A 26,380-nucleotide genomic window follows, 5' to 3' on the forward strand; every position below is an offset into this window, starting at 1 on the left:
TCGGTATTTTAACACCGGATTCTTCACAAAGCGTGTTGTTTACAAACTTTGTGATATTCCCGGACACAATCGCACACTGGAAGGTACGAATTTGAAAGCCATCTTTACCGCAAGTCTCTGAACAACTTGACCATTTGGTAGCAAACCATCTAAACGAAGTCATTTCGGTAGGCACAATTCCCGATGAAGCGCCCATCTGTGATGTGAAAGCTGTCTCATCTAATTCTGGTATTTCCGTGAAGTCTTCCGCGTTTTCATTTTCAGATATGGTCACCATTCGGTGACCACGAGAGCTGCCGAACATCTGGAACGGCCACAAGTACTGTGCTCGTTATTATAAGTGTAATTATTTTAATTCTGAAAGTGCCTAATTACAAAATGAACAATGTGATGGTGGAATAAAAATTAAATCACTATAAAAAAGTTGTTTTTTCGGATATAGTACAGTAAAATCTCTCATATAGGCCACCTTTAATAAAATTTGGGATTCTTGCGTGAAAATATTTGTAATATAGGATCATTCAATTCTGAAACCTCCCTTAAACAACCACGATCGCTTCAATCATTATCTTTTGGCAACATTACATATTTTCTATTTTTAATAGCGGCCATTAACATAACCAATCATTTCTATAGTTAGAAGGAAATTAAAGATTTAAAATACAGAGTGTTTCTGAAATTAATAGCTAACTTTGGAAGGTATTTATTAGATACAATAGAAAATCGCATAGTGAGTAAAACAGCGTGATTAAGGGACAAAAAATTGTAGGAAAACCAGGCGAAGTTGTAATCTGAAGCCGGCCCTGGGCGTGAATTGGTAACTTATGGAGAAATTGCGATAACAGTTAAGCAACTACTACATCGATGAAAAATGTAAACAGTGACGGTTGACGATGGATTTTCGAGCCACTAAACATTTACTTAATTTTCTTGTTTTTTAATGACCTATCATCTCCTGCAAGCTTCCTTCTTATTTCAGGAACACCCTGTATAATTCCATTAGGCACTTTATTATGTTTTATATTATATTACATATGCGTATATAATTTGTAAATTATATACCACTTCAACTGTAATGAATTTTTGTTATCTTGAAGCACCTAACGGTCATCCCTTTCAAGGGGTTCCCATTTTTATGCAATTTTCAGTAGCAGAGATTGAGAGGCTTCAACGTATCAGATTATCTTTTATACGTTGACTGCTGTTGAGAGGTTTTACCGTTTTACCGTACTGTATCGTCACTCCTAATCCTCGACTACAAAGTTATGTTATTAAATTTCTTTTGTCACATCTTTTATTTCCTAGTAAACACAAAGAATTCTAACATTTGCTTTGACTGTATGCGAAATCGAATGTCATATACGTAACAATTTAAACCAGATTAAGTGCTCTCTTCTTTACGTACATGTACGTTTAGATACATTTGCATTTATGGCAGCGCAAAGTGAGTATGAAATTGAAAAACAGAGTCAAGTTAAATCCCGCACTACAAAGCAATTTCGATGTGAAGGGTTTCTAGATATTCTGCATTGGACATTACATTGCGTTATATACACATACATATATACATACATACATATATTCATGTATGCATATGAAAGAGTTGGCCATAACTGTATACAGCAAATACATAGTAGATTTTGCCTGCATGATTGTACTGTTTATGACACTCTCTCTGATTTTATTCTCAAAGTTCGGTAGATGTATTTACCACAGCTAACGCAACTAATACAATTTTGGGTTTGCAACATTTACTAAAGATAAATCTCTACAGATGGCGTTTACAACGCTGTCTGCGATTATTCATTAATGCATCCAGTTACATACACTTTATTTAAATTAGAAACGAAGAAGTAGAGGTTGCTGATTTTACATTTATACTTTTCTGTTGGTAATTATGATAATATATATGCATATGAAGATTGGAAAAACTTTGGCGGTTGTTGTAGAACAAACAAAATAGCTCAAATCCCAACTCCAAAACACGACACTTTAGTTGTCCGAAGGCGTTGGGGATTCAGCTATTTTATTTGTTCTAATATGTATGCATGATTATTTGATTATACGCATTGAATATTTATTCCTTACCTGCAAATTTAACAAAAGTTGTTGAAAGTGTGGCATAACACGGTTTCCTGAACTTGAAGTGCCTTCTAAAACACCCGCTTCGGAATTCGATAAAGCGGGCGTGTTTAAAGACACATCCTGGCAGCGTAAAAAGGGGAGACTTGATAAATAAGGTACTGTTGCATAGTATTCATAAATTCATATTCAGGTCACTGGAACACAGTTGGTATATCTAAATTGTTTATTTAAAACTGCAAGGCAACACTTATTTACCTACTGTGTTAGTAAGTCAATTAGCAACAGTTTAAATAGCGGAATCAATGATTATAATGTAGAAGAAGAAGTCGTCAGTCGACAGTCCAATTCAAGATCATGATGATGCAGGGTGGTGAGACGACTTACCGTCTTCACTCACCCTGTGATATTTCCACGTTCCCCAATTATCTAATAACGTTCGTCGCTGTCTAACATGGTGGGGTAGTTATATTGCCAAATAAACATATATACCCAATTCTTCATAACATGGTGGAAAATTCGCTTCATTTTAACATGTTCCCTGTACGTCCACCATTTATTTATTTAGCAATATAACTACCGCACCATGTTATACATATTGGGGAACATAGAAATGGTAGAGGACAATCACAAGGTGAGTGAAAACGATAAGCCGTCTCACCACCCTGTATTATCATGATCTTGAATTCGACCCTCGACTGACGACTTCTCCTTCTTCTTCATTATAATTATTGTACGGCTATTTAAACAGCTGCTAATTGACCTACTAATACAGTAGGCAAGTTGGTTTTACTTTTCACTTTCAAATAAACAATTTAGATGTTCCAGCTCTATACGAGTGACCTGAATATGAATTTGACAGTACAAATAACAAGTACGAACTTGCTTTATTAATCGACTTATGAGTTTTTTAGTATCTAAATATACCAAGAATTCCTTGATACATTTGAACAGACTTGCATGTGAATTATTCGTACAAGTATTTTATAATGCATTCTGACAAAACCCTTTTGAGAATGTTGAACCCATAAATTTGGTAGGTACATACCCTATAATCGAAATTCGTGTTGATGTCGTCGGGAGGCAAGCCATTCAGACTGTTACTGCTAATGGGTTTTTCACTAACTGACAAATATGTCGGAGCTTTGCTCTTGCTCGTGGAAGTTTTCCTAACTAGTTCCGTTTGACCTTCATGGGATAGATCCTCATTCCAATCGGGAACCATAGTCGGATATCTGGACAATCCAATTTGGCGTCCCTGTTTCTCCATGTACTTTTGCGAATGTTTCTGTATTTCTTCTGACGACGGAAATTCTCCTGGTCTAGGTTTCACCATTAACGTCAGACTAGCGGAAGACTTTCCAGCAGTGCAAGTGTAAATCCCATGATCCTTATGACTGATGTTCAACACTCGTAGCGCCCCCTTCTTTGATACTTTATATTTTTTAATATTCTGCAAACGACTGTTATCTTTTGTCCAAGCAATAAGCGATCGATTGAACCTTTTAACCGGACATTTAATTTTTATTGTCGTACCCGAGAAGACGGTGGCTGCACCACCAACCCTAAGGGATACCTTGTCCTTTTTCCAATCGTGTTGAATGTATGTCGTATTTAGGGTATCGATTATGGGTTTATCTGTATCAGTTACACAGCTTTTAGTGTTGCACGGTTTTTTGTCGGGTGGTTTTTGGCCGGGGCAAGCAGAGAGGGGTCTTTCAACTGTATGGTTTTGGGCCATGACCTGTTTGCACTCCACGCTGCGTGTTTTCTCGCCTCCGCCACAACTCTTACTACATTTTGACCACTCGGACGTTTTCCATCTTATTGGACAATCGAGGACATTGCAGAATTGCCTGTCGGGCGGTGCCGGCTGAGGACATCTATCACTAGGGACGTTAATAATACTTCCTCCTACTTGAGAAACTTCATGAATACAGTGTACTTCCCTAGTTTGTATGCCAATACCACACGACTGAGAACACGACGAAAAATCGGAAAAATTCCATCTCGGAGGACACGCAAAGTCGTTGCACGCCTGCACAACCACTTGAGGCTTTGTCTCTTTCGGACACATGTAAAAGGCTATTTCTTTCTGTGTATCATCGCGAACGCACTTCACTATAAGTTCCTGAACACCGCCTAGACATGACGCCGTGCACTGGGTAAAACCCTCCGTCTTCCAGGAATACGTTGCTCCCGGCGGCATATTCTCAGACCGATAAGGATCGTCTTTTATGTCGATTCGTTCGGAAGAACAAGACTCCATAAAACACTTTTCTACTTCGATAGGTTTCGGTCCTGTGCATTGCTGATCGGGAAGTTTAGCGATTGTTTTTGAAAATTCTAGAAATATTTTACAATGAACTTCGCGTTTTCGAATGCCCTCGCCGCAGGTTACACTGCAAGGACCCCACTCTTCGGGAATGAACCTAGAAGAGAAGTGTCTAATGGCAGGAATTGTATTAATATAAATTAATGTTAGTATTAGTGTTAAGGGCATTCCAGAACATTCGCCATGCTTCTTAAAATTGATAGAAATATGCTCTGATATAAACTACAATATTTTACAGAAACTAATACTTTTTATTTTAACTCATTTATATTATAAACTTAGTATAAGTTGTTAGGATAATTTTGAATGGGCCCTAATCAGAAAATAGAAGAATTGGGCCCATTCGTGTAGCCAGACTGTTGACCCTGATCATGTAATGTGCATCGAGTCTGACCAAGCTGTACAACTGGTCTAAAAAAGGTATTCCGTAAATCATTGTTGCTGCTCACTCTCTTATAAAGGCCATATTAGAATATGCCCTACTACCTAAACGCAGATATTAATAGGGCTTATCCTAACAAATTTTCATAGCGTAAGTGTCATTGACATTATATAATACACAAGTATTGAATTCATTTGATTTTAAGTACGATTATGGATGACAGAATAAATTATTATATTGGAGATTTTTTTCTTATTGCCTAAAATAGATGACAATCATGACATTCATGATGGAACTAACGGTGACATCATCCCTTATTAAAAAATAAACCTTTCCATCATATAGTTATTATTGGATTTATTAAGGTTACCCTCTATCTCTTCCGCAATGTAGGTAATAAAGAACCGCGGATATAAATTGGAATTGATGATGCTTTAAATTTTTGTAAAACATGTTCTGTTTGAAAGCAAGTTCCAATTTTCGTGCAGTTTATAGCTAGGAAGACATGCTAGAAAAGAAAGGACCACTGACATAAAACGGAAGATGTTTATGACGAAGTCTTGAACACCATCCAAATGAGTATTTAACTTGGAGATTGAAATGGAGGGTTATTGTAGTTGTAGCAAGAGTCATCCCCCAGAAGCCAAGAAATTCGGTATTTAAGGAACATAGAAATGAACTATTGAATTGGATGAGGTAAAGAATTCACTGAAAACATTTAAAAGAAGTAACGGAGAAATGTTCAACTTTTAAAGGACCTTCTCTAAATAGCAACGAAAGATGTCCACTATTTTATAAATAGTTGAAACTGCTCTTCTTTGAAACATCTTTTATGGTTATAATATTCATCGAATATTGTTTGTAATAAAGCCAAGTATATCTGTAAATGTTCGCCTAAGAAGTTCGACCCTGCATCTCACAAACGTGCCAGTATAAGGTCTACTTGTCGCCCTCCGTTTTAATTTGTAACAACCCCTGTATGGTAAATATCNATATATATAAATGCACCTATTGGAATAATTTTATTTACAGTTATTTAAAAATTACTTATTATTTTTCGTAATATTTAAGTGCTGGTAACTGAAATTGTTTGTAAAACTTTAATACTTAGTAGGTAAGCCATTTTATGAATAGTTCAAGGAACAGCGAAATGTTTGTCATGAAATTAATTATTTTATTATTATTCATTAATAACTCTATGAATTATACTCTCGTTCTCTTCTCGGAAACAAACAAAGAGATCCTTTACTTATATCATATTTGCTAACGACCAGTGAAATATCAGTCTTTTACACGAACCAATAATCCCCTCCACACGGAATCTCATTCGTGACATTATTTTTGTTTAGTTAATACCTTTTTAATTTGTACACCGCTAGACCTTCCTTAATAAATCCTATTGGATGTGTCGACAAGTTTGGCAGCATTGATGTTTGTAATGCTTCAGTCGGCACAGGTTCATCTTTCTTACGTTGGGACAGAACTGAGAAATATCTCTGCATAAAGAATCTGAAAAAGATGCTTTCAAAAGACAAAAAAATATTTAGCTGCAAAAACATTTATAGAAATTGTACAGCCATGATCCACTAGGGAGAAGCAAAGTAATACCAAGACCAAAAGTATCCCAGTCTTGGTCATCTAATCTGTTCGGCCTCGATCTTGGTTTTGCTAGTAGAAAGATAGTTTTGGTGTTGGTCGTGCATTATCGTAAAACCAAAAGCAAAACCGAGTTCAAGACCAAAACAAACGGTCTACTTTTGATCATTCTAATTGAAAGCAAACACTTAATAGTGCAAGTTGGTACTCTCATTAATTTATGAATTCAAAAGCCTGAGTCAGTATTCAAGAAGCGACTACACCTCCAATAACAAAGAGTACATACTCGCATTCTTGAGATTCAAACAGACTGGCAGTTTATTGTTATTGAGATTTTAATTTACCTTTTGTGTAACATGGTGACCCCTTACATTTCTTTATAACGGAAGGCCTTTTTTGGTTATTACATACATTCCCAGCAATTCTCTTAGTTCCAATCCAAACACAATGAATTATTCGGTATTTGAAACCATTTGAATCGCATGCTGCTGAACACTACAATTATGAACGGTTAAATGCAGCAAGCCATTGCATGCTCCACAGTGGGTCAGTTTAACGAAAGCACTGCATTTATTTTATTGTGTGAGTAGCTACTAACATCAGGAGGTCCAAAAATCAATAGATTACTTTAAACTATCATAAGACATCCTTTTTGCTATCCATTTCTTTAATTTTTGAGCCAACGTTTGATACCTACAAGGTGGCATCTGAAGCGATTAGTAGTAGAGCAAGACGACAGAAAGAAGGACAACGAAGGGTGATAGTGTTCGAAAGGGAAAGCTTTAAAGCTCGACACCACCCCTTCTTACCATACGACGCAATGGGGCACAATGCAATTGTGTAATCGTTATGACGCGTTTGGAATTTCGATCACCGCAACTTTTGATTGAAACGAGCAACAATGCTCCTATTGGTAGTCCAATTAGCCCTTCTAATAATGACATAATCTGCAAATGTTCTTCAATAATACGGTTTACGTGTTGTCTATTTCATTTGCTTCCTTTACTGATTAGGTTTAATTTAAAATATGTAGTACGATGTTTAGTTTTTCTTGTCAGAAATGCAGAACGCCAAATGCGTCGTTCTGCATAGATGCACAGTTAAAACCGCATTTAGATAAAACACGATATTTATGACACTGTTCAAGCGGTTGACCTACTTTAAGTCAACAGATGTGAACCCTGAAACCCGCTAAATGCAGAGTAGCGGCGGCACGAATGCAAAGCAAATAAATTTTGGACTTCATTCTGAGCTACAGCTCCTTTTGCAGTTGATAATATTACATTAAGATAAAATAGGACCTCACAATAATTGTACAGCGATGAAAGATATTTTTTACATTAATGCTTTATATGATATCATCATCATAAGGTCGTCAGTCAGTCCTAAGACTAGTTGGACACGTACCTCCACTCTTTCCTACCCTGAGCTAATCTTTGCATTAGTCTAAAACTAGATCATCCCAAATCGTTAACTATTTGTGAGCAATAATCTAATCTACCTCTCTTAACTCCTGTTTCTGGTTCCAATATGTCTCTAACTAGCCCTTCATACCTGAGAAGGTGCCCTAACACTTCTTCTAATTTTTCGTCTTTTTCACATATATTATTTTCATACAAGACTGTTGTGCCAATACCGCTTCCATTTTATTTAAGACAATTTCTAACTACTCCTTGTTAGATGCTAATCTCATCTGCAAATCTAAGCATATTAATCCTTTGCCCCTGTATATTTATCCCTAAAGTTGTCCTGTCTTTAATTATGTTTATCGCGTCTTCGAAATACAGATTAGAAAATATCTGTGACAGTACGCATCCTTGTATGAGTCCCTTCCTAAACTTTACTTCCCTACATTCCTGTTGTTTTAAGTAAGTAGACGATAACAAATTTTCAATAGAATAATTTCGAATGTTCGATTCTATTACATATATATATGTGCTGCAATATTTGAAATTCATCAAAATTTAGCTTATATCTTACATTAACTATACAATATTTCTTTTTTTCCTCTTTATAAAATTAAATATGCTTACCGCAGACCAAGGACTGCCAATCCATTTCCCCTTACAATTTACATTGTGACATTCTTGCCTGTAAGGAGGTTTGTTATTACTGTCGCATTTTCGTGGATTTACAACTTCTCCGCTTTCAAGTTGACAGATAACTTCCCGTCTTTGAATTGCTACGAAAGTAAAACTAAGAGATAACTCTTCTATTCACGACATTGCTTTGTTGTATTCAAGAAAAACAAAAATTTTAGTGGTAATATATATCAAATGTATAGATGAGTGCTCTATTCTCAACGGCGAAAGACTTTATGAAGTAGAACTTCGAATAAATATTTTACTTTGGGTCTAGATCCGATACATTTATAATTAAAGCATAGTAATGTAATAATCAATATTCAATATGTATAATAAAAGTAAATCAACTGAATACCGTAGCCCCATGGGGACTATGTGGTATGATAGCCCTCCATTCTGCGTCCATCATGAAGGTCAGAAATTGCTTGCTAAAAGTATTAAAGATCAAGGAGTTATGATCATAAATCTCTATATATTCCTAAAGAAAAATAAATGTTGAAAAATTCCGATCAATTCGTCGTTTGGGGGTGAATGAAGAAGACGATTTTGAGGGTACAATTAAAGATATAAATAGACGATTTGAAAAGAACTACAAGTACATGAGGTATGGAAAGAAACATCAGAAGAATTCATCAACTTCTAGGATTTAATAATGAGACTGAACTTGGCAAATCCAGAGGACATTTTGGTTAAAGCATCTTTGCTACAAGTAGTTTCTTGTATTCAAGTAACACAGATTTCCTCCGACAGATCTGCTGATGTTGCTTGCTTTTGTGTTTCAGATGTTACTGTTCACACAAGAAGTTCCGAAGCAGCTTTGCTCTTGTATTTGGAGAGGTCAACGGAAGTGGCTTTAAGTTCACCACCGATGCACGAAAGCATCGCTAATAGCTCAATAAATTTAACACTGCAGTAAGTCTGATGGAGTATGTATATTAGTCAAGAAATCTTAGTTTCGTCTGCAAATGTTCAAATGCAAGTTTGCAGTGGCTTTCGAGTGACCGAACTCGCTGAAAAACTGACGATTACGGAAGTAACATTTTGATTTATGTGATACTGATTTGTAGAAAGATCTGAGTGAGAAAATATGAGAAATTAGAAAGACGATGCAGTCTATGCCTTTAGCTGAGCTAGCAACGAGAAAAGGGCTTTACAAGATTCTCTTCCTTCCCATTTGACCAAATTCTGTTTGGTTTAAATAAAACAGCGGCAGAAACAGTTTCAATTCTTCTAGAAGTTTATGAAAAGGAAGCTGCAAGTTGGACAAGATGTACGCGTGGTTTGTCTGATTCAAAATTGGCTAAATGTCAACGTCCAGAATAAGCAGAAATATTCCGATGTGCTCGATGTGATGATACTTCATCATCGCAGAAGAGTGTATGAGTTGGGGAAAGTAGCAGCAATACCTACTAAGGATTTGAATATGAGAAAGTTTGTTCCACCACTGAATTCCAATGATCAAAGAAAGAACGGTCACAATCTACCGCAATTCCTGTTTTCTTAACGTATGTTCGTTAAGGAAGTTCGAAAAATGTAGCCGATATAAATATCAACTCACCTGTATTTAATTTGAAGCACTTCGACACATTGCAGGGTGTCCAGTGGGATGCATTCCAAAAGGAACAAGGTTCAGTCTCACACTTCTTCATGATTTTCGGTATTTTAACACCGGATTCTTCACAAAGCGTGTTGTTTACAAACTTTGTGATATTCCCGGACACAATCGCACACTGGAAGGTACGAATTTGAAAGCCATCTTTACCGCAAGTCTCTGAACAACTTGACCATTTGGTAGCAAACCATCTAAACGTAGTCATTTCGGTAGGCACAATTCCCGATGAAGCGCCCATCTGTGATGTGAAAGCTGTCTCATCTAATTCTGGTATTTCCGTGAAGTCTTCCGCGTTTTCATTTTCAGATATGGTCACCATTCGGTGACCACGAGAGCTGCCGAACATCTGGAACGGCCACAAGTACTGTGCTCGTTATTATAAGTGTAATTATTTTAATTCTGAAAGTGCCTAATTACAAAATGAACAATGTGATGGTGGAATAAAAATTAAATCACTATAAAAAAGTTGTTTTTTCGGATATAGTACAGTAAAATCTCTCATATAGGCCACCTTTAATAAAATTTGGGATTCTTGCGTGAAAATATTTGTAATATAGGATCATTCAATTCTGAAACCTCCCTTAAACAACCACGATCGCTTCAATCATTATCTTTTGGCAACATTACATATTTTCTATTTTTAATAGCGGCCATTAACATAACCAATCATTTCTATAGTTAGAAGGAAATTAAAGATTTAAAATACAGAGTGTTTCTGAAATTAATAGCTAACTTTGGAAGGTATTTATTAGATACAATAGAAAATCGCATAGTGAGTAAAACAGCGTGATTAAGGGACAAAAAATTGTAGGAAAACCAGGCGAAGTTGTAATCTGAAGCCGGCCCTGGGCGTGAATTGGTAACTTATGGAGAAATTGCGATAACAGTTAAGCAACTACTACATCGATGAAAAATGTAAACAGTGACGGTTGACGATGGATTTTCGAGCCACTAAACATTTACTTAATTTTCTTGTTTTTTAATGACCTATCATCTCCTGCAAGCTTCCTTCTTATTTCAGGAACACCCTGTATAATTCCATTAGGCACTTTATTATGTTTTATATTATATTACATATGCGTATATAATTTGTAAATTATATACCACTTCAACTGTAATGAATTTTTGTTATCTTGAAGCACCTAACGGTCATCCCTTTCAAGGGGTTCCCATTTTTATGCAATTTTCAGTAGCAGAGATTGAGAGGCTTCAACGTATCAGATTATCTTTTATACGTTGACTGCTGTTGAGAGGTTTTACCGTTTTACCGTACTGTATCGTCACTCCTAATCCTCGACTACAAAGTTATGTTATTAAATTTCTTTTGTCACATCTTTTATTTCCTAGTAAACACAAAGAATTCTAACATTTGCTTTGACTGTATGCGAAATCGAATGTCATATACGTAACAATTTAAACCAGATTAAGTGCTCTCTTCTTTACGTACATGTACGTTTAGATACATTTGCATTTATGGCAGCGCAAAGTGAGTATGAAATTGAAAAACAGAGTCAAGTTAAATCCTGCACTACAAAGCAATTTCGATGTGAAGGGTTTCTAGATATTCTGCATTGGACATTACATTGCGTTATATACACATACATATATACATACATACATATATTCATGTATGCATATGAAAGAGTTGGCCATAACTGTATACAGCAAATACATAGTAGATTTTGCCTGCATGATTGTACTGTTTATGACACTCTCTCTGATTTTATTCTCAAAGTTCGGTAGATGTATTTACCACAGCTAACGCAACTAATACAATTTTGGGTTTGCAACATTTACTAAAGATAAATCTCTACAGATGGCGTTTACAACGCTGTCTGCGATTATTCATTAATGCATCCAGTTACATACACTTTATTTAAATTAGAAACGAAGAAGTAGAGGTTGCTGATTTTACATTTATACTTTTCTGTTGGTAATTATGATAATATATATGCATATGAAGATTGGAAAAACTTTGGCGGTTGTTGTAGAACAAACAAAATAGCTCAAATCCCAACTCCAAAACACGACACTTTAGTTGTCCGAAGGCGTTGGGGATTCAGCTATTTTATTTGTTCTAATATGTATGCATGATTATTTGATTATACGCATTGAATATTTATTCCTTACCTGCAAATTTAACAAAAGTTGTTGAAAGTGTGGCATAACACGGTTTCCTGAACTTGAAGTGCCTTCTAAAACACCCGCTTCGGAATTCGATAAAGCGGGCGTGTTTAAAGACACATCCTGGCAGCGTAAAAAGGGGAGACTTGATAAATAAGGTACTGTTGCATAGTATTCATAAATTCATATTCAGGTCACTGGAACACAGTTGGTATATCTAAATTGTTTATTTAAAACTGCAAGGCAACACTTATTTACCTACTGTGTTAGTAAGTCAATTAGCAACAGTTTAAATAGCGGAATCAATGATTATAATGTAGAAGAAGAAGTCGTCAGTCGACAGTCCAATTCAAGATCATGATGATGCAGGGTGGTGAGACGACTTACCGTCTTCACTCACCCTGTGATATTTCCACGTTCCCCAATTATCTAATAACGTTCGTCGCTGTCTAACATGGTGGGGTAGTTATATTGCCAAATAAACATATATACCCAATTCTTCATAACATGGTGGAAAATTCGCTTCATTTTAACATGTTCCCTGTACGTCCACCATTTATTTATTTAGCAATATAACTACCGCACCATGTTATACATATTGGGGAACATAGAAATGGTAGAGGACAATCACAAGGTGAGTGAAAACGATAAGCCGTCTCACCACCCTGTATTATCATGATCTTGAATTCGACCCTCGACTGACGACTTCTCCTTCTTCTTCATTATAATTATTGTACGGCTATTTAAACAGCTGCTAATTGACCTACTAATACAGTAGGCAAGTTGGTTTTACTTTTCACTTTCAAATAAACAATTTAGATGTTCCAGCTCTATACGAGTGACCTGAATATGAATTTGACAGTACAAATAACAAGTACGAACTTGCTTTATTAATCGACTTATGAGTTTTTTAGTATCTAAATATACCAAGAATTCCTTGATACATTTGAACAGACTTGCATGTGAATTATTCGTACAAGTATTTTATAATGCATTCTGACAAAACCCTTTTGAGAATGTTGAACCCATAAATTTGGTAGGTACATACCCTATAATCGAAATTCGTGTTGATGTCGTCGGGAGGCAAGCCATTCAGACTGTTACTGCTAATGGGTTTTTCACTAACTGACAAATATGTCGGAGCTTTGCTCTTGCTCGTGGAAGTTTTCCTAACTAGTTCCGTTTGACCTTCATGGGATAGATCCTCATTCCAATCGGGAACCATAGTCGGATACCTGGACAATCCAATTTGGCGTCCCTGTTTCTCCATGTACTTTTGCGAATGTTTCTGTATTTCTTCTGACGACGGAAATTCTCCTGGTCTAGGTTTCACCATTAACGTCAGACTAGCGGAAGACTTTCCAGCAGTGCAAGTGTAAATCCCATGATCCTTATGACTGATGTTCAACACTCGTAGCGCCCCCTTCTTTGATACTTTATATTTTTTAATATTCTGCAAACGACTGTTATCTTTTGTCCAAGCAATAAGCGATCGATTGAACCTTTTAACCGGACATTTAATTTTTATTGTCGTACCCGAGAAGACGGTGGCTGCACCACCAACCCTAAGGGATACCTTGTCCTTTTTCCAATCGTGTTGAATGTATGTCGTATTTAGGGTATCGATTATGGGTTTATCTGTATCAGTTACACAGCTTTTAGTGTTGCACGGTTTTTTGTCGGGTGGTTTTTGGCCGGGGCAAGCAGACAGGGGTCTTTCAACTGTATGGTTTTGGGCCATGACCTGTTTGCACTCCACGCTGCGTGTTTTCTCGCCTCCGCCACAACTCTTACTACATTTTGACCACTCGGACGTTTTCCATCTTATTGGACAATCGAGGACATTGCAGAATTGCCTGTCGGGCGGTGCCGGCTGAGGACATCTATCACTAGGGACGTTAATAATACTTCCTCCTACTTGAGAAACTTCATGAATGCAGTGTACTTCCCTAGTTTGTATGCCAATACCACACGACTGAGAACACGACGAAAAATCGGAAAAATTCCATCTCGGAGGACACGCAAAGTCGTTGCACGCCTGCACAACCACTTGAGGCTTTGTCTCTTTCGGACACATGTAAAAGGCTATTTCTTTCTGTGTATCATCGCGAACGCACTTCACTATAAGTTCCTGAACACCGCCTAGACATGACGCCGTGCACTGGGTAAAACCCTCCGTCTTCCAGGAATACGTTGCTCCCGGCGGCATATTCTCAGACCGATAAGGATCGTCTTTTATGTCGATTCGTTCGGAAGAACAAGACTCCATAAAACACTTTTCTACTTCGATAGGTTTCGGTCCTGTGCATTGCTGATCGGGAAGTTTAGCGATTGTTTTTGAAAATTCTAGAAATATTTTACAATGAACTTCGCGTTTTCGAATGCCCTCGCCGCAGGTTACACTGCAAGGACCCCACTCTTCGGGAATGAACCTAGAAGAGAAGTGTCTAATGGCAGGAATTGTATTAATATAAATTAATGTTAGTATTAGTGTTAAGGGCATTCCAGAACATTCGCCATGCTTCTTAAAATTGATAGNTTATGGAAAGCAGCAACCATGCAATTTGTCAAACCAGAAATAAATACTGAAAAGTTCGTAATGTGATTTAAAGCCGTGTATTGCATTATACAAGAGATGTAAACCATTAATAAATTAATAAAATAGAGAATTGAGTACAGTTGTAGTTGTAATTTAAAAAGTTTATTGTGCAAGTTACTCTGAATTTATTGGTGCATATATATATACATTGAGTAAATGTGCTGGAAAAGAATAATTGAAAATATAGCGAAGGAATACCTCACATACACCCAACCGCAGACAAAGAACAGTCTGAATGTGCTGAAAACACATAAAGCAAACATATATTTAAAACTACGTCATAGGAATTCCAGCAGATATTAAGTAACTAATGATTATTGCAAGTATGTATTTATTAAGGGGTTTCACGTTAAGTAAGTAATAGTAATTCAAATTTCAAATTCCAAGTATTTTGTAAAAATCAATGTAAATTAACTCTAAAGTCTGATTATGATATGTAATTTACATTAGTACCCACTGGACGTGAAAGAAAAGCTGGCAGCATTTCCCGGTAATATCTAATTAAAGAATTAAATGAAAAAAAATGCAACAGATCTATGCACAAAACAAGAAATGTTGTTATTGCATACTACTGGTAATGTATATATACACGTATATACTTTTTATTTGTGGAAAATCCCCGCAGAGGGCGTTTACTTCGCATTTTGTGGATATCTATCAATTTGACTGTTATAGATAGCAGCGTTATCGAAAGGTCGTTGTTCTAACAGAACTGCCTCTGGTGTACTAATGAGATCAAATGACAGTTCCGACAGTAGTCTGACCATGAACTTACTTAAACTATTCTCATACGTTAAGGTCATTTACACTAGGTTATTAACATAGTGATATCTCTTTAGGCAGAGAAGTTAGAATAAAATACAAGAAACAAGTATTGACGAACACTTAAGTAATCTGTGAAAATCATAAATGTTGTATTTTTAAGGAAAATAACATACACACAAGAAAAAAGAAGTATCTACCTGAAGTATAACGGGGTAGATAGAAGCAAACCAAGAAATATTAAAACATATAATCCTACTGCGATAAATACACATAGAATTTTACATGTTTAAGCTTTCAAATATTAAATGTGAATAAAAGAGAGACAGAAAGTACCCTCGAAGAAAGAAACTGTAAGCAAATTTAATTATATTCAGTGTGCAGTGTATTTTTGTACTTCTGTAGCAGGATTAGATTTTGTTTACATTTTTTATGCAATTGTACCATGAACTTGAACGTATCTTCATACATATTGTATCATATATAAAAAAGTTTCATTTTACTTTCGTATTTATACTTATATCAATCCTCTGTTGTTGTTGACATTTCAGAGAGATAAATAATTCCGTTTACACTTGTGGCGAGTTTAGAGTCCAAAAGAGATAACAACTACATGCAGTTATCAAAAAAATTGTATCAGCCTTCTTTTCGCATGAATAGTAAAGTAAGTCTAACAAATGCAATTTAAAGTTTTCGAGGGGTATTCTTCTTTGCTCAAGAGATTCTGAGGGTTCGATTAATTCAGAGCAATCTTCAGGAGGGGATACTTTCAGATAGATGTGACTGAAAAAATGCATCCACACGTTCGACAAATAATATAACTTGTATGTTCAGTGAACGGTTTCCTTTACCTATAGAATTTTTCCATTACAGGTACAAGATTATCAGAGCATTTTTTGATATTTCAACATTCAATTTTCGAAAATTCAACCAATAACTAGGTAATAATATTTATTTCATTACCGAGGCGTTTAATTTAGCTTTACGTAGACGCAATTAGGTATAACAACTTCTACAATTATTATTACTGAAGGATTAAAACTTACGTGGTCTCCGATGGTACGATTTGTGTGCCAATAAGTCGTTCCGCCTGTGCTGGCGCAGGTGGCGGATAGGGATGAACGAGGGGTTGTGTGTGGTAAAGATTGGGTAAAATTTCCTCAACGGAATTGTGGAAAGTGGGACACTGAATTCCAGTGGAACAAAGCTTAGAAGACGTAGGCTTTAAGTCAGGATCACAGAATGCACTAGGATAATCGTGAGCGTCACGACAATCCACTATTCGAACTTGAACTCCTTCACCGCACGACACTGAACACTGAAAGGAATATTGAATTTATTACCCGGTGGACACGGCAGACAGGAAGCGAATGATGAAAAAACAATTAGAAATAAGAAGCCATTGGAAATAATAGTTGTGGAAGTCAACAAAAAAAGAAAGTTCTAATTACATTGGATGATCTACTTAGTTTCTGAAAGATTGACTTATGGTAGAAAAGAATGGATGAACTTGTGATAATGACTATCATCATAAGACCGTCAGTCCTTAGACTGGTTGGTCACGTACCTCCACTCTTTCCTATCCTGAGTTAATTTTCGCATTTCCCTAAAACTAGAACAACCCACATCCTTAACTGTGAACAGTAATCTAATCTAGATCTACCTCTACCCCTCTTAACCCCCGTTTCTGCCTCTAATAAGTCTCTGACTAGACCTTCATACTTCAGAAGGTGTCCTACTAACCGATCTATTTCTTATTGATTTCCATAGAGTCCTCTGTTCTCCCATTCTTTCTAATACCTCTTCATTTCCAACCTTTTCTAACCACGATATCCTCATCATTCACCTATAAGATACCGTGAATAGAGAAGGTTAGAAATGACCATATGTCACAATAATTTAGCATTAATACGAAGACGGTTGTCTTGAAAAGGAGACTGGAGTCATTAGTGGAAAAGCAAAATTAGTTTTCACCCTTTTGTGCTTGTATTTTAATTTATTTAGAGTGTTTCTGCAGCACGTGAACCGCCTCTACAAGTAACACGCAGATAACTTAAAAGAACATTAAGTGGCGAGTTCTCTTGACACATCTAATTACCTGCTGTTCAATCTCGACGTAATTTAATGATAAATTAAGGCAGTTAACAAAAATTAATCGTTTCCACGTAGGATCGCTGAGGAAGATAAGCTAGTGAAACTTACCCCCGACCAAGGAGACGTGTGCCATTTAGGACAATCCACTTGATTGCAGGGCTCTTGGAACTTCGGCTTCCTGGCTGACGAACACTTCTCTTCGTCAACCTGGAAAAAAGATAATTCTGCAGAAAGGAAAAGCGTGTAACGAACGACGATTACCTTTATTTTCGTGTTGTTTGTTTCTTCAACGCAGTAAATCTGTCGAGTTCTAATGCCTCCTCCACAACTGGCCGAACATTCTTCCCAGTCTGCGGCATGCCATCTGCAATTATAAATGTAATCCTCATTTTCTTTTTCTGAAAGTAGGCACTAAAAGTGATTCTCTAAAAGCTAAAATAAAATTGTAGTCGCGTAGCTGCTGGTGTCTACAGAAAGAAAACATAACAGTAATTATTGTTTCGTGCTGTAACGTTTTTAAATGTTTATATTTATTTTTTTCCCTGGCAAAGGTATTACCTTTGTACCAACTCCTAAAGGGCTTAAATCACACATAAATTAACTCGTGTGAGGGAATGGCGGTTTGAATAGCTTTTCAAACACTTTGTTGGGATAGCGCAACTTCATAAATAACAAATTCAAAGCACGAGTTTGATAAGTAAGTTCGGCAAAAGTTAATAAATAAGTAAGAAGGAGCATGTTTGCGTCTGCAAAGTTCAAGATCGTTTTATTTGAAACTTCGAGCGTTTCGGATCTATCGAAACAAAAACCTCACGCCAGTACCCAAACAAAGCGTATTGAACAGTTCAAAAGTTCGTAGAAGGTATAGAAAGAAAACTATAGAGTTAACCGCTATTTCACTTGAAAGCTGTTCGGATGCGGCCAAGGTTAATACCTACGCTAAAAGTCGACATTTTCTACGTACTTCATATATATTTATAAAAAAACAAAGAGAAAACATTTGGACCTTTCGTTCCCACCAACTACTAATGCTGGTAGGCGGGTAGTCCTTCCGGACTGTGCCAGACGGTATTGTGGCTCTTTGACGTTCTTTTGGGAATCGAACCGATGCCCTCGGTACTAAGCAATGGTCTAAAGTTTAGACCTCTAAGTCATGCCACTCGTTCTATAAAAGGATAAACTGTCTGGCTGATATATCAACTACCAGCTCAGACCCCTGTGTCTAGGTACATAAAGATTTTTGTACAGACATATCAAGAAGAATTATTCAAAATCCAACTCCTGAAGGGATGAAATGGAATTTCAAAGTTTGATGTATCCATAAATTTTTGAGTCAGGAACCTTGAAGTTTTGCGAAAAGTTTGTTATACTACGGTATCATCTTCTACAAAATATGTTTTCCTAATGTCACCTCCTTGGGGGTTGAAAGTTCAAATTCCAAATTCCATATAGTCCTCCAGTAACTAAGCATCTACTTAATTGACAAGAATTAAGCTACCTAAGAAGGGTTGTAGAGTTTATTGGTTTTTATATTTTAAATATAATAGAATTTTGGGTTTTGCTGTTTTATTTGAATTCTCTATTTCTTTATCCAAAAATGAATAAATTTATTACCACGAAAACCTAAACAACAAGGGGTTTCTTCGACTTTCTGCTTCAAAGGCAATGACATTCCTTTATTAGTAGATACTAGAAAATTCCTCTCCGTTGCAGCGAATGCAACTGCGAACTCTAAACGATAACAACGACGAAAACGGGAAGGAAGGCTGCCAACAAACAAGCCAAATGCATTGTCTGTCGTTCTATTGAAGCTATCCGACGCCAACGAGATCGAAGCGATGCCATCGGGATGTGGTAACTTGAAGAATATTTTGATTGGCCAATACACTCGATAATACTCCCATTCGACGTGCCGAGTTCTACGACTTCGGTTTTCCACACTTCAAGGATTATCGTGACACAATGTCACTCCTTGAAACCGTAAAGGAAAAGATGTACTTACGGCTCAGAAGTAATGTACGTATTATTATTATCGTCGGGTATTGCAGATGTTGAACAAATTGGAAAAGTAATAATAATTATTGTTCCGTATCTTGATTTCCTGCTAATTTTCGAAATGTAGGAAGTCAAATAATTTAGGATGGTAGGAGCAGTAGATATAAAACAAATGTCGCCTTTGACAAAAAGAAGTCACTTCTATGCTCGCGAATTTAGAAAATTGAAAGTTTAATAAAGTTGTATGTCTGGACGACGGCCCTGTACAGGTGCGAAACGTTGATGGTGGGCGCGGTAGAAAAGAAAAGGTTAGAAACGTTCGAAATGTGGTGTTACCGGCGAATGATGAGGATATCATGGATAGAAAAGGTTAGAAACGAAGAGGTATTAGAAAGAATAGGAGAACAGAGGACTTTATGGAAGTCAGTAAGAAATAGGCGAAATAGATTGGTAGGACATCTTCTCAGGCATGAAGAGCTAGTGAGAGACATATTAGAGGCGGAAACGGGAGTTAGGAGGGGTAGAGGTAGACCTAGATTAGATTACTGTTCGCAAATAGTTAAGGATGTGGGATGTTCTATAGTAGTTTAGGGAAATGGGAAGATTAGATCAGGATAGAAAAGAGTGGAGGTGCGTTCCAACCAGTCTTAGGACTGACGACCTTATGATGATGACTCAAATATATTGTAACAATAAAGGAACGGTCCTATTTTTAAATTTACCTACCCCTTCGAATAGTTTCTCATAAAATGCGGTCTTGGTTTCTAAGAGTTTTATATATTTTTCCACAGTATAGGACCTTCGGAACAGTTTTATTTGCATTCAAAAAATGTTTTTAGTAATATTCGCCCATAAAATTAACAACGTGTAGGTACTTTAGAGGATAAATACGGCTATTATTTTAATCTCTCAACCATTCCCACCTGAACCGCGATTCAGATATCAGGAAAAGAGATTACTCAGAGGCTTTGCAGTGCTAAAATGGCGAAGGATATGAGTAAATAAGGATAAAATAATGACCCTTTATTCCGAAAATTAGAAAAGAACACAGACATTGCTGTTTCCCGAATAAAGGAAGCAAAATGTTATAGCTATAACTAAATTTCATGAGCCTTCTCGTACGCAAATGACGGACCTTGTTGAATTCATATTGTGCATCACAGGAACATGGACTCGACTGTTAATTATGTGCCTCGCAAGTGATAAAGCTCCAGGTAAAATGTAAACACTGTCTATCAATGTTTCTTAAGATGTAAAAATTTAGAAATCAATAGTCTGAGGCCATGAAATTCTGCACTATCTCTACTACCACCAGTACTCCAAGCAAAATTATATCCAAAGGTATTGTGACACTCAGAAGAAGGAAGATCTTGGGTTATCCAAAACATTTTCGTATATATATTTAGCCTAGGAGTGGTCTAATAAGATATTATTTTACCATTTCTGACTACGTATTAATTAATTGATTACTAACCAAATGTGAATAATAGACGTCGAGGAATAATATCATTTTTTAAGACTTACTTTGGTGGGCAACTGTGAATGTTGCATCTAACAACAGAAGCATCCGGTTTCTGAGAAGCATTGCAAAGGTCCTCTTCGACTTGAGCTCCAGTAACTCGGTTTTGACAAACTGGACTTGTCATTTTATAGCCTGCAAAAAAAAAACGTATAATCCAGTAATAAAAAGCATCAGATAAAACACTGTTCGAATTTAGATCAGAATAGCAAATCCTTTTTAAAGTTTTTCAAATGACTCATTGAATCAATTTAGACAATGTTGATACTAAAAATGTTCCAAGTAACAATTTCTTAATATGTTTAGTATAAAAATGTATCATACAGACTATTTAATGAACTTCGTTATTGAAAAACTTACCCCCTCCACACGTCACTGAACATAGGGAAACGAACTTAAGAGTCCAATGGTACAACGGCTGAGAACAGGAAGTACCATCCCCGCCGCAAACGCCGCAGTTATCAATTTGAAGAGTTGACCCTATCCGCAGGTCACAACCAACCCTCTGAAACAAAAATTAATCTCATGAACCAATGTTAAAAGGTGTTTAAAATCAAAAACACAAATAAAATGTAAGAAGTGATTAGATTATCTAAATATGGATCCAAGAGAGAGGGGGGGAGTGGAGAAAAAGAGTCCCCCAAAAGCCTTATGATTTAGGGATTGCAACACTACGAGGTTTGTTCAAAAAATATCGCGAGTGTTGTGTTTTTTCAAAAATTATTTATTTATTTATGAATATCTATTTTGTCCCTTGCAAAGTAATCCCCATCAGATATTATACACTTGTACCAACGTTTTCTTCCAATCTTCGAAACACTACAAAAGATCATTTTTTGTGATCTTGTTCAGCTCCTTCTTCGATGCCGTTCAATAGTAGCATAGCATTGTCCTTCCATGGGCCTCTTCAGTTTCAGGAACAAGAAAAAGTAACAGAGGGCCAAATCTGAAGAATACGGTGGCTGTGGTATTATTAGTATGTTGTTTTTGACCAAAAATTCGCATACAAGCAACGATGTGTGAGCAGGGACATTGGGCGTTATCATGGTGCAAAAGCTAATTTATGTTCTTCCACAAATCCGGGTGTTTCTGTGCTTGGTGTGCTTTTTTCGGTCTTCGCTCGTGCGGCAGCTTCCATTGGGATGATTGAGCTTTGGTTTCCACGTCATAACTGTAAACTCATGATTCGTCAGCAGTTATGACCCTCTGGAGCAAATTTAGGTCGTCACGGACAGAGTCCAACAGCTCCTTAGCTATATCTATGATGCGATGCAGTTTTTGGTCGAAACTGACCAATTTTGGTACGAATTTTGCGGCAACCCGTCTCATGTCCAAATCATTAGTAAAAATTTAGGTTCTCAGTAACTTCTCTAACGGTGTTCGTCGTTCACGTCTTCTCACATTTACATTTTCCTGATCAAAAACCAGGTTTATTCTCTCAAAACGTTTGCGACATACTGACATGAGCCAAAAACTTAGAAATCACAATCCTCACCTAATTATTTCGACAGATCACTGACCGAAATCTTAAGTTTCCCTGAACATAGAATTTGTAACAATGTTTACCTGACATTTTCCGTCTATACACATATCAAGACTTCCTGGTCGACATCTCGTCCCGTCGTGGACTTTATCAGCTAACTTGGCAACCACCATTACTGTATCTTCTTCGGACTTAGTTTCGGAGGAATCGGTTGGCTTGCCTTTGCACATTAAAGTGCACGGGTTATGGTCGTCGTAGTAGGCGACCCATCGCAGTAATTGGTTGTCGTAGGGAATGTTGTTAAACGAAGCGCACTGGTTTTCTCGAAAATCGGAGTAATCCGGACAAGGCTGGAAAAGAAGTAAACAAGTAAGATAAGTTATCTCAAAATGGGGCTAGCGTTAACCACTACGTTATTAGAGCACGTAATGGTATTGCTTGCTAAGCAAGAAAACTCCACATCGAATCATATTTCATACTAATAATCACACAATTGGCACAGGAAAGTGAACAAGTTTCTACTTCTGCCTCAACGCATCATTCGTGTGAGTGGCCCGCTTCTGTGCAGTGAAGTCGCGGTAATGAAATGGTTGTAATGTATAAATATTGACACAGTATTGTCATGTTGAATAATGAATCTGTGGTACTTCATAAATTTAAAGCAAACGTTTTCACTATTCCTATCTGTGATTCGACATCCATGATATGAGTAGAAGCTTTATATGGCTTTATGTGAATTGTCTAAATTTTTTTAATTTCATTCCTGCCGGACGTTTTAATCCATGTGCTTGAGCAAAACTTTTTCATTTTCCTGTCCACTAAAAATTTCAGCTGAAATGTTTTATATAAAGATAAATGCGAACAGAAAATAAATTCGCTACCCTTTTTCAAACCGCCTATTGAGAATACTATACTGCATTCTTAGACGAGTTTGGGAATTTTTAATCCACGCAATTTTTGATTGAAACAAAGATTCTAATTTCTTATCTTAATTATATATTAGATCTAAAATTCGACATGTATGGCAGGGAATATATCATAAGTCTAGCCAAATAGACAGAAAATTCGAACAGAACAATTAATTATCCGAAGCAATCAAGAATGTTCTTCACAACAAAAAGGGCACTCCACAGCGTAAGGCGGAATGAAAATAAAATATTCTCGACGAACGAAAACAATTTGGGTATCGCAGGCTTTCCAGCTTGATTTATATGTTCCTAAAACTTTCACTCTCTGTTTTTCCGCTTTTATCAAACACGCAAATTTGCCTACTCATTGAAGAAAAGTTTGGTGCAAATAGTCAGTGAAAAATTGGATCTGGAATCCCTATTGGACACCTTAAAATTTATAACGGAAAGGTGTGCCGCGTAGTTTTACCATATTTATTATTGATAAAATAAAATGCCTACGATGTTGTAGAGATAAAGGTGAATAATTTGCATATTAAAGTAAGCACAGGACAATGCTTAACACAAAAAAGGAAACGAATTAATACTAGCTAATGAAACGGACAAAAGTCTTAGTAAGTTTTTGAAAGATGTAAATATGTAGCAGGTAGAGGTAATCCAGAATCTCATGAAACTTGGCTTTGGGTCATTGATTTTTACCTTTAACAGCATTGACTGTCAACGTTTACAGTTTAATTGAAGGTACATGGCTGAGAGTCGAATCAATACCCATAATCCTAATGTACAACATAAATGCTACAACATCCGCTCTGGTGCACGTAAAGGTTCATGAGATTTTGAACTAACTGTACGTACACATTTATATAGAGGCATGAACATGTAACCAACATCAATATAACAAGCACTTTACCTGCATGTTACAAATTTTGTAGCGCACTATTTCTCCTCTGCATTTTATGCCTACACATCTACGTAATTGATGAGATACTCCGCCATCACAAGATCGAGAACATGGCGACCAATCTGACCAGTCTTCCCATTCATTTCTTCTAATATCTACATGTTGTAACTCCGACTGTAATTCCTGTAACAAAAGAATTTTCATCATAATTAAGAGTGCTTATTGTAGAAAGTATGAAGTGTACTTTTGTTGTGGTTGTCGACCCATTTTAAATATGTCCTTTAGAACGTCTCCGAATTATTTCAATTTTTGCCATTAATTTACACAACAAAAGTCAATTCGTTAATGCCGCAGACGAAGCCGCAATCTATTTCGTTGGCCTTAAAGTTTACTGTCATGGCGCTTTTCGAAAAGTTTTGCACGGAGCACAAAACTTTTAGAGTTTACATTTACGTAGTCTGCAGTAGACACTTAAAATTCAACGGAACATTCCACTAACACGCGGTGTGCGAATAAACTTTATAAATGTTTGTGTAGCAAAAGCACCGAAATGTAAACATGTGTGCCCTGAATATGGAAAACTAATTTCCATTTTGTTCTTTGCTTCGAAAAGCACCGACTCATAATGGACTTGTACTCCCTGATTCCGCTTAAAATTTAAATCATTGTTCCATCGTCATCCTCAGCTCAAATCAACTCATTAATAGGTACAAAGAATACAATTCAATACTGAAAAATTACATCCTGCCTAATTATTATACTATAATCAAACTAGAATTGTAAAAATAATATTTGAATGGATTCCGCAGTCCTGACCTGGATTAAATTATTTGGTTACAATTACACCTACAACTGTGGCAGCCTAGCATTACTAGCGTAGGTTGCTGTATAATGTACACCTAAAGCTTGGTTTCCACCTTGTCCCCACCGAATCAACTAAAATTGTCAGTAATAGTTCATGTGGACCCTGAATACAGAAAACTAATTTGCATTTTGTTCTTTGCTTCGAAAAGCACCGACTAAACATTAAATTGTTTCATCGCCATCGTCAGTTCAAATCAATCCGAATATCTTATGGATACAAGGAATACAATTCAATATCGAAAAAATACTTTAAAGCTCATTGTAGATTGTAATCAAACTGGTATTCTAAAAATAATATTTGAATGGATTCCGCAGTCCTGAGCTGGATTAAATTATTTGGTTACAATTACACCTATAACTGTGGCAGCTTAGCATTAGTAGCGTAGATTGTACACCTAAAGCTTGGTTTCCACCGCAGAAACATTAAGAAACTGTTTCTCACTTGATTATTCTCCTTGTCTCCACTGAATCAACTAAAATTGTCGGTAATCGTTTATACTGACGCTGAATATGGAAAACTAATTTGCATTTTGTCCTTTGCTTCGAAAAGAACCGACTCATAATGAAACTATGAAGGACGATGAATAAGAAAGAAATGTCATTTTTTTAAACAGAATAAGTTTAGACTTTCTTCAACGAAAACCAGAATTGCTTACTTAAGGTGAACCACGAGTAAAACATATATTTCAACATTTTTAATTCCAATCACGTTTTCCGTTCAACTTTCGAGTGAAACGAGACGCTTCTGTACTTTGAAACATCTGCTCCTCGCTTCAAACAAAATTTTTGCTGAATCCTTCTTAATTTGCGGCAATTGAATGAATTTATCCCATTTCTGTATAGATAAAATGTTCATGCAAGGATTATATTTAATATCTAAGTTTGGACAAATTCGTCACAATCTGCTCTTTCTTGGATTTCCTTCCTTTCCCTTTTTTAAAGCCAGTTGAGATTAAGGTTTTATATAGTGCTAACGTCATGAGCCTTAATCCTGTTCTTTTGAACTGATACACAAATGCAACTTTAGTTTCTTCATTAAG

At 36.4% G+C, this 26,380-nt stretch overlaps 2 protein-coding genes across 8 annotated transcripts in view; both read right to left on the bottom strand.

The window, feature by feature from the left end:
* Window positions 1–26,380, bottom strand: part of LOC108742754 (protein madd-4) — a 112,171-nt gene that overhangs the window by 5,907 nt on the left and 79,884 nt on the right. For 2 of the 7 annotated variants that reach the window (XM_025977103.1, XM_025977104.1), the window contains 13 exons: window positions 24,486–24,659; window positions 22,751–23,017; window positions 21,545–21,689; window positions 21,190–21,319; window positions 17,932–18,034; window positions 17,779–17,877; window positions 16,623–16,894; window positions 13,264–14,662; window positions 12,222–12,338; window positions 10,038–10,455; window positions 8,429–8,577; window positions 6,740–6,890; window positions 5,808–6,308 (listed from right to left, as the gene is read on the bottom strand). In XM_025977103.1, coding sequence (XP_025832888.1) covers window positions 6,196–6,308; window positions 6,740–6,890; window positions 8,429–8,577; window positions 10,038–10,455; window positions 12,222–12,338; window positions 13,264–14,662; window positions 16,623–16,894; window positions 17,779–17,877; window positions 17,932–18,034; window positions 21,190–21,319; window positions 21,545–21,689; window positions 22,751–23,017; window positions 24,486–24,659 — 3,537 coding nt within the window. In that variant the 3' untranslated portion in view covers window positions 5,808–6,195. Of the gene's footprint in view, window positions 1–5,807; window positions 6,309–6,739; window positions 6,891–7,161; window positions 7,343–8,428; window positions 8,578–10,037; window positions 10,456–12,221; window positions 12,339–13,263; window positions 14,663–16,622; window positions 16,895–17,778; window positions 17,878–17,931; window positions 18,035–21,189; window positions 21,320–21,544; window positions 21,690–22,750; window positions 23,018–24,485; window positions 24,660–26,380 lie in introns of those variants that run through there. The other 5 variants (XM_025977105.1, XM_025977106.1, XM_025977109.1 and 2 more) reach the window with 5 other exon arrangements.
* Window positions 2–4,883, bottom strand: LOC112905186 (protein madd-4-like; the record flags this gene model as incomplete). Its single annotated transcript, XM_025977114.1, has 4 exons — window positions 4,867–4,883; window positions 3,131–4,514; window positions 2,089–2,205; window positions 2–304 (listed from the first exon to the last, which is right to left on the bottom strand). Coding segments are annotated over exons 1-4 (1,821 nt in total), but the record flags the coding sequence as incomplete, so codon positions are not given.

This window comes from Agrilus planipennis, unplaced genomic scaffold, assembly GCF_000699045.2.
Source record: "Agrilus planipennis isolate EAB-ADULT unplaced genomic scaffold, Apla_2.0 scaffold367, whole genome shotgun sequence".
NCBI classification, from domain to species: domain Eukaryota; kingdom Metazoa; phylum Arthropoda; class Insecta; order Coleoptera; family Buprestidae; genus Agrilus; species Agrilus planipennis.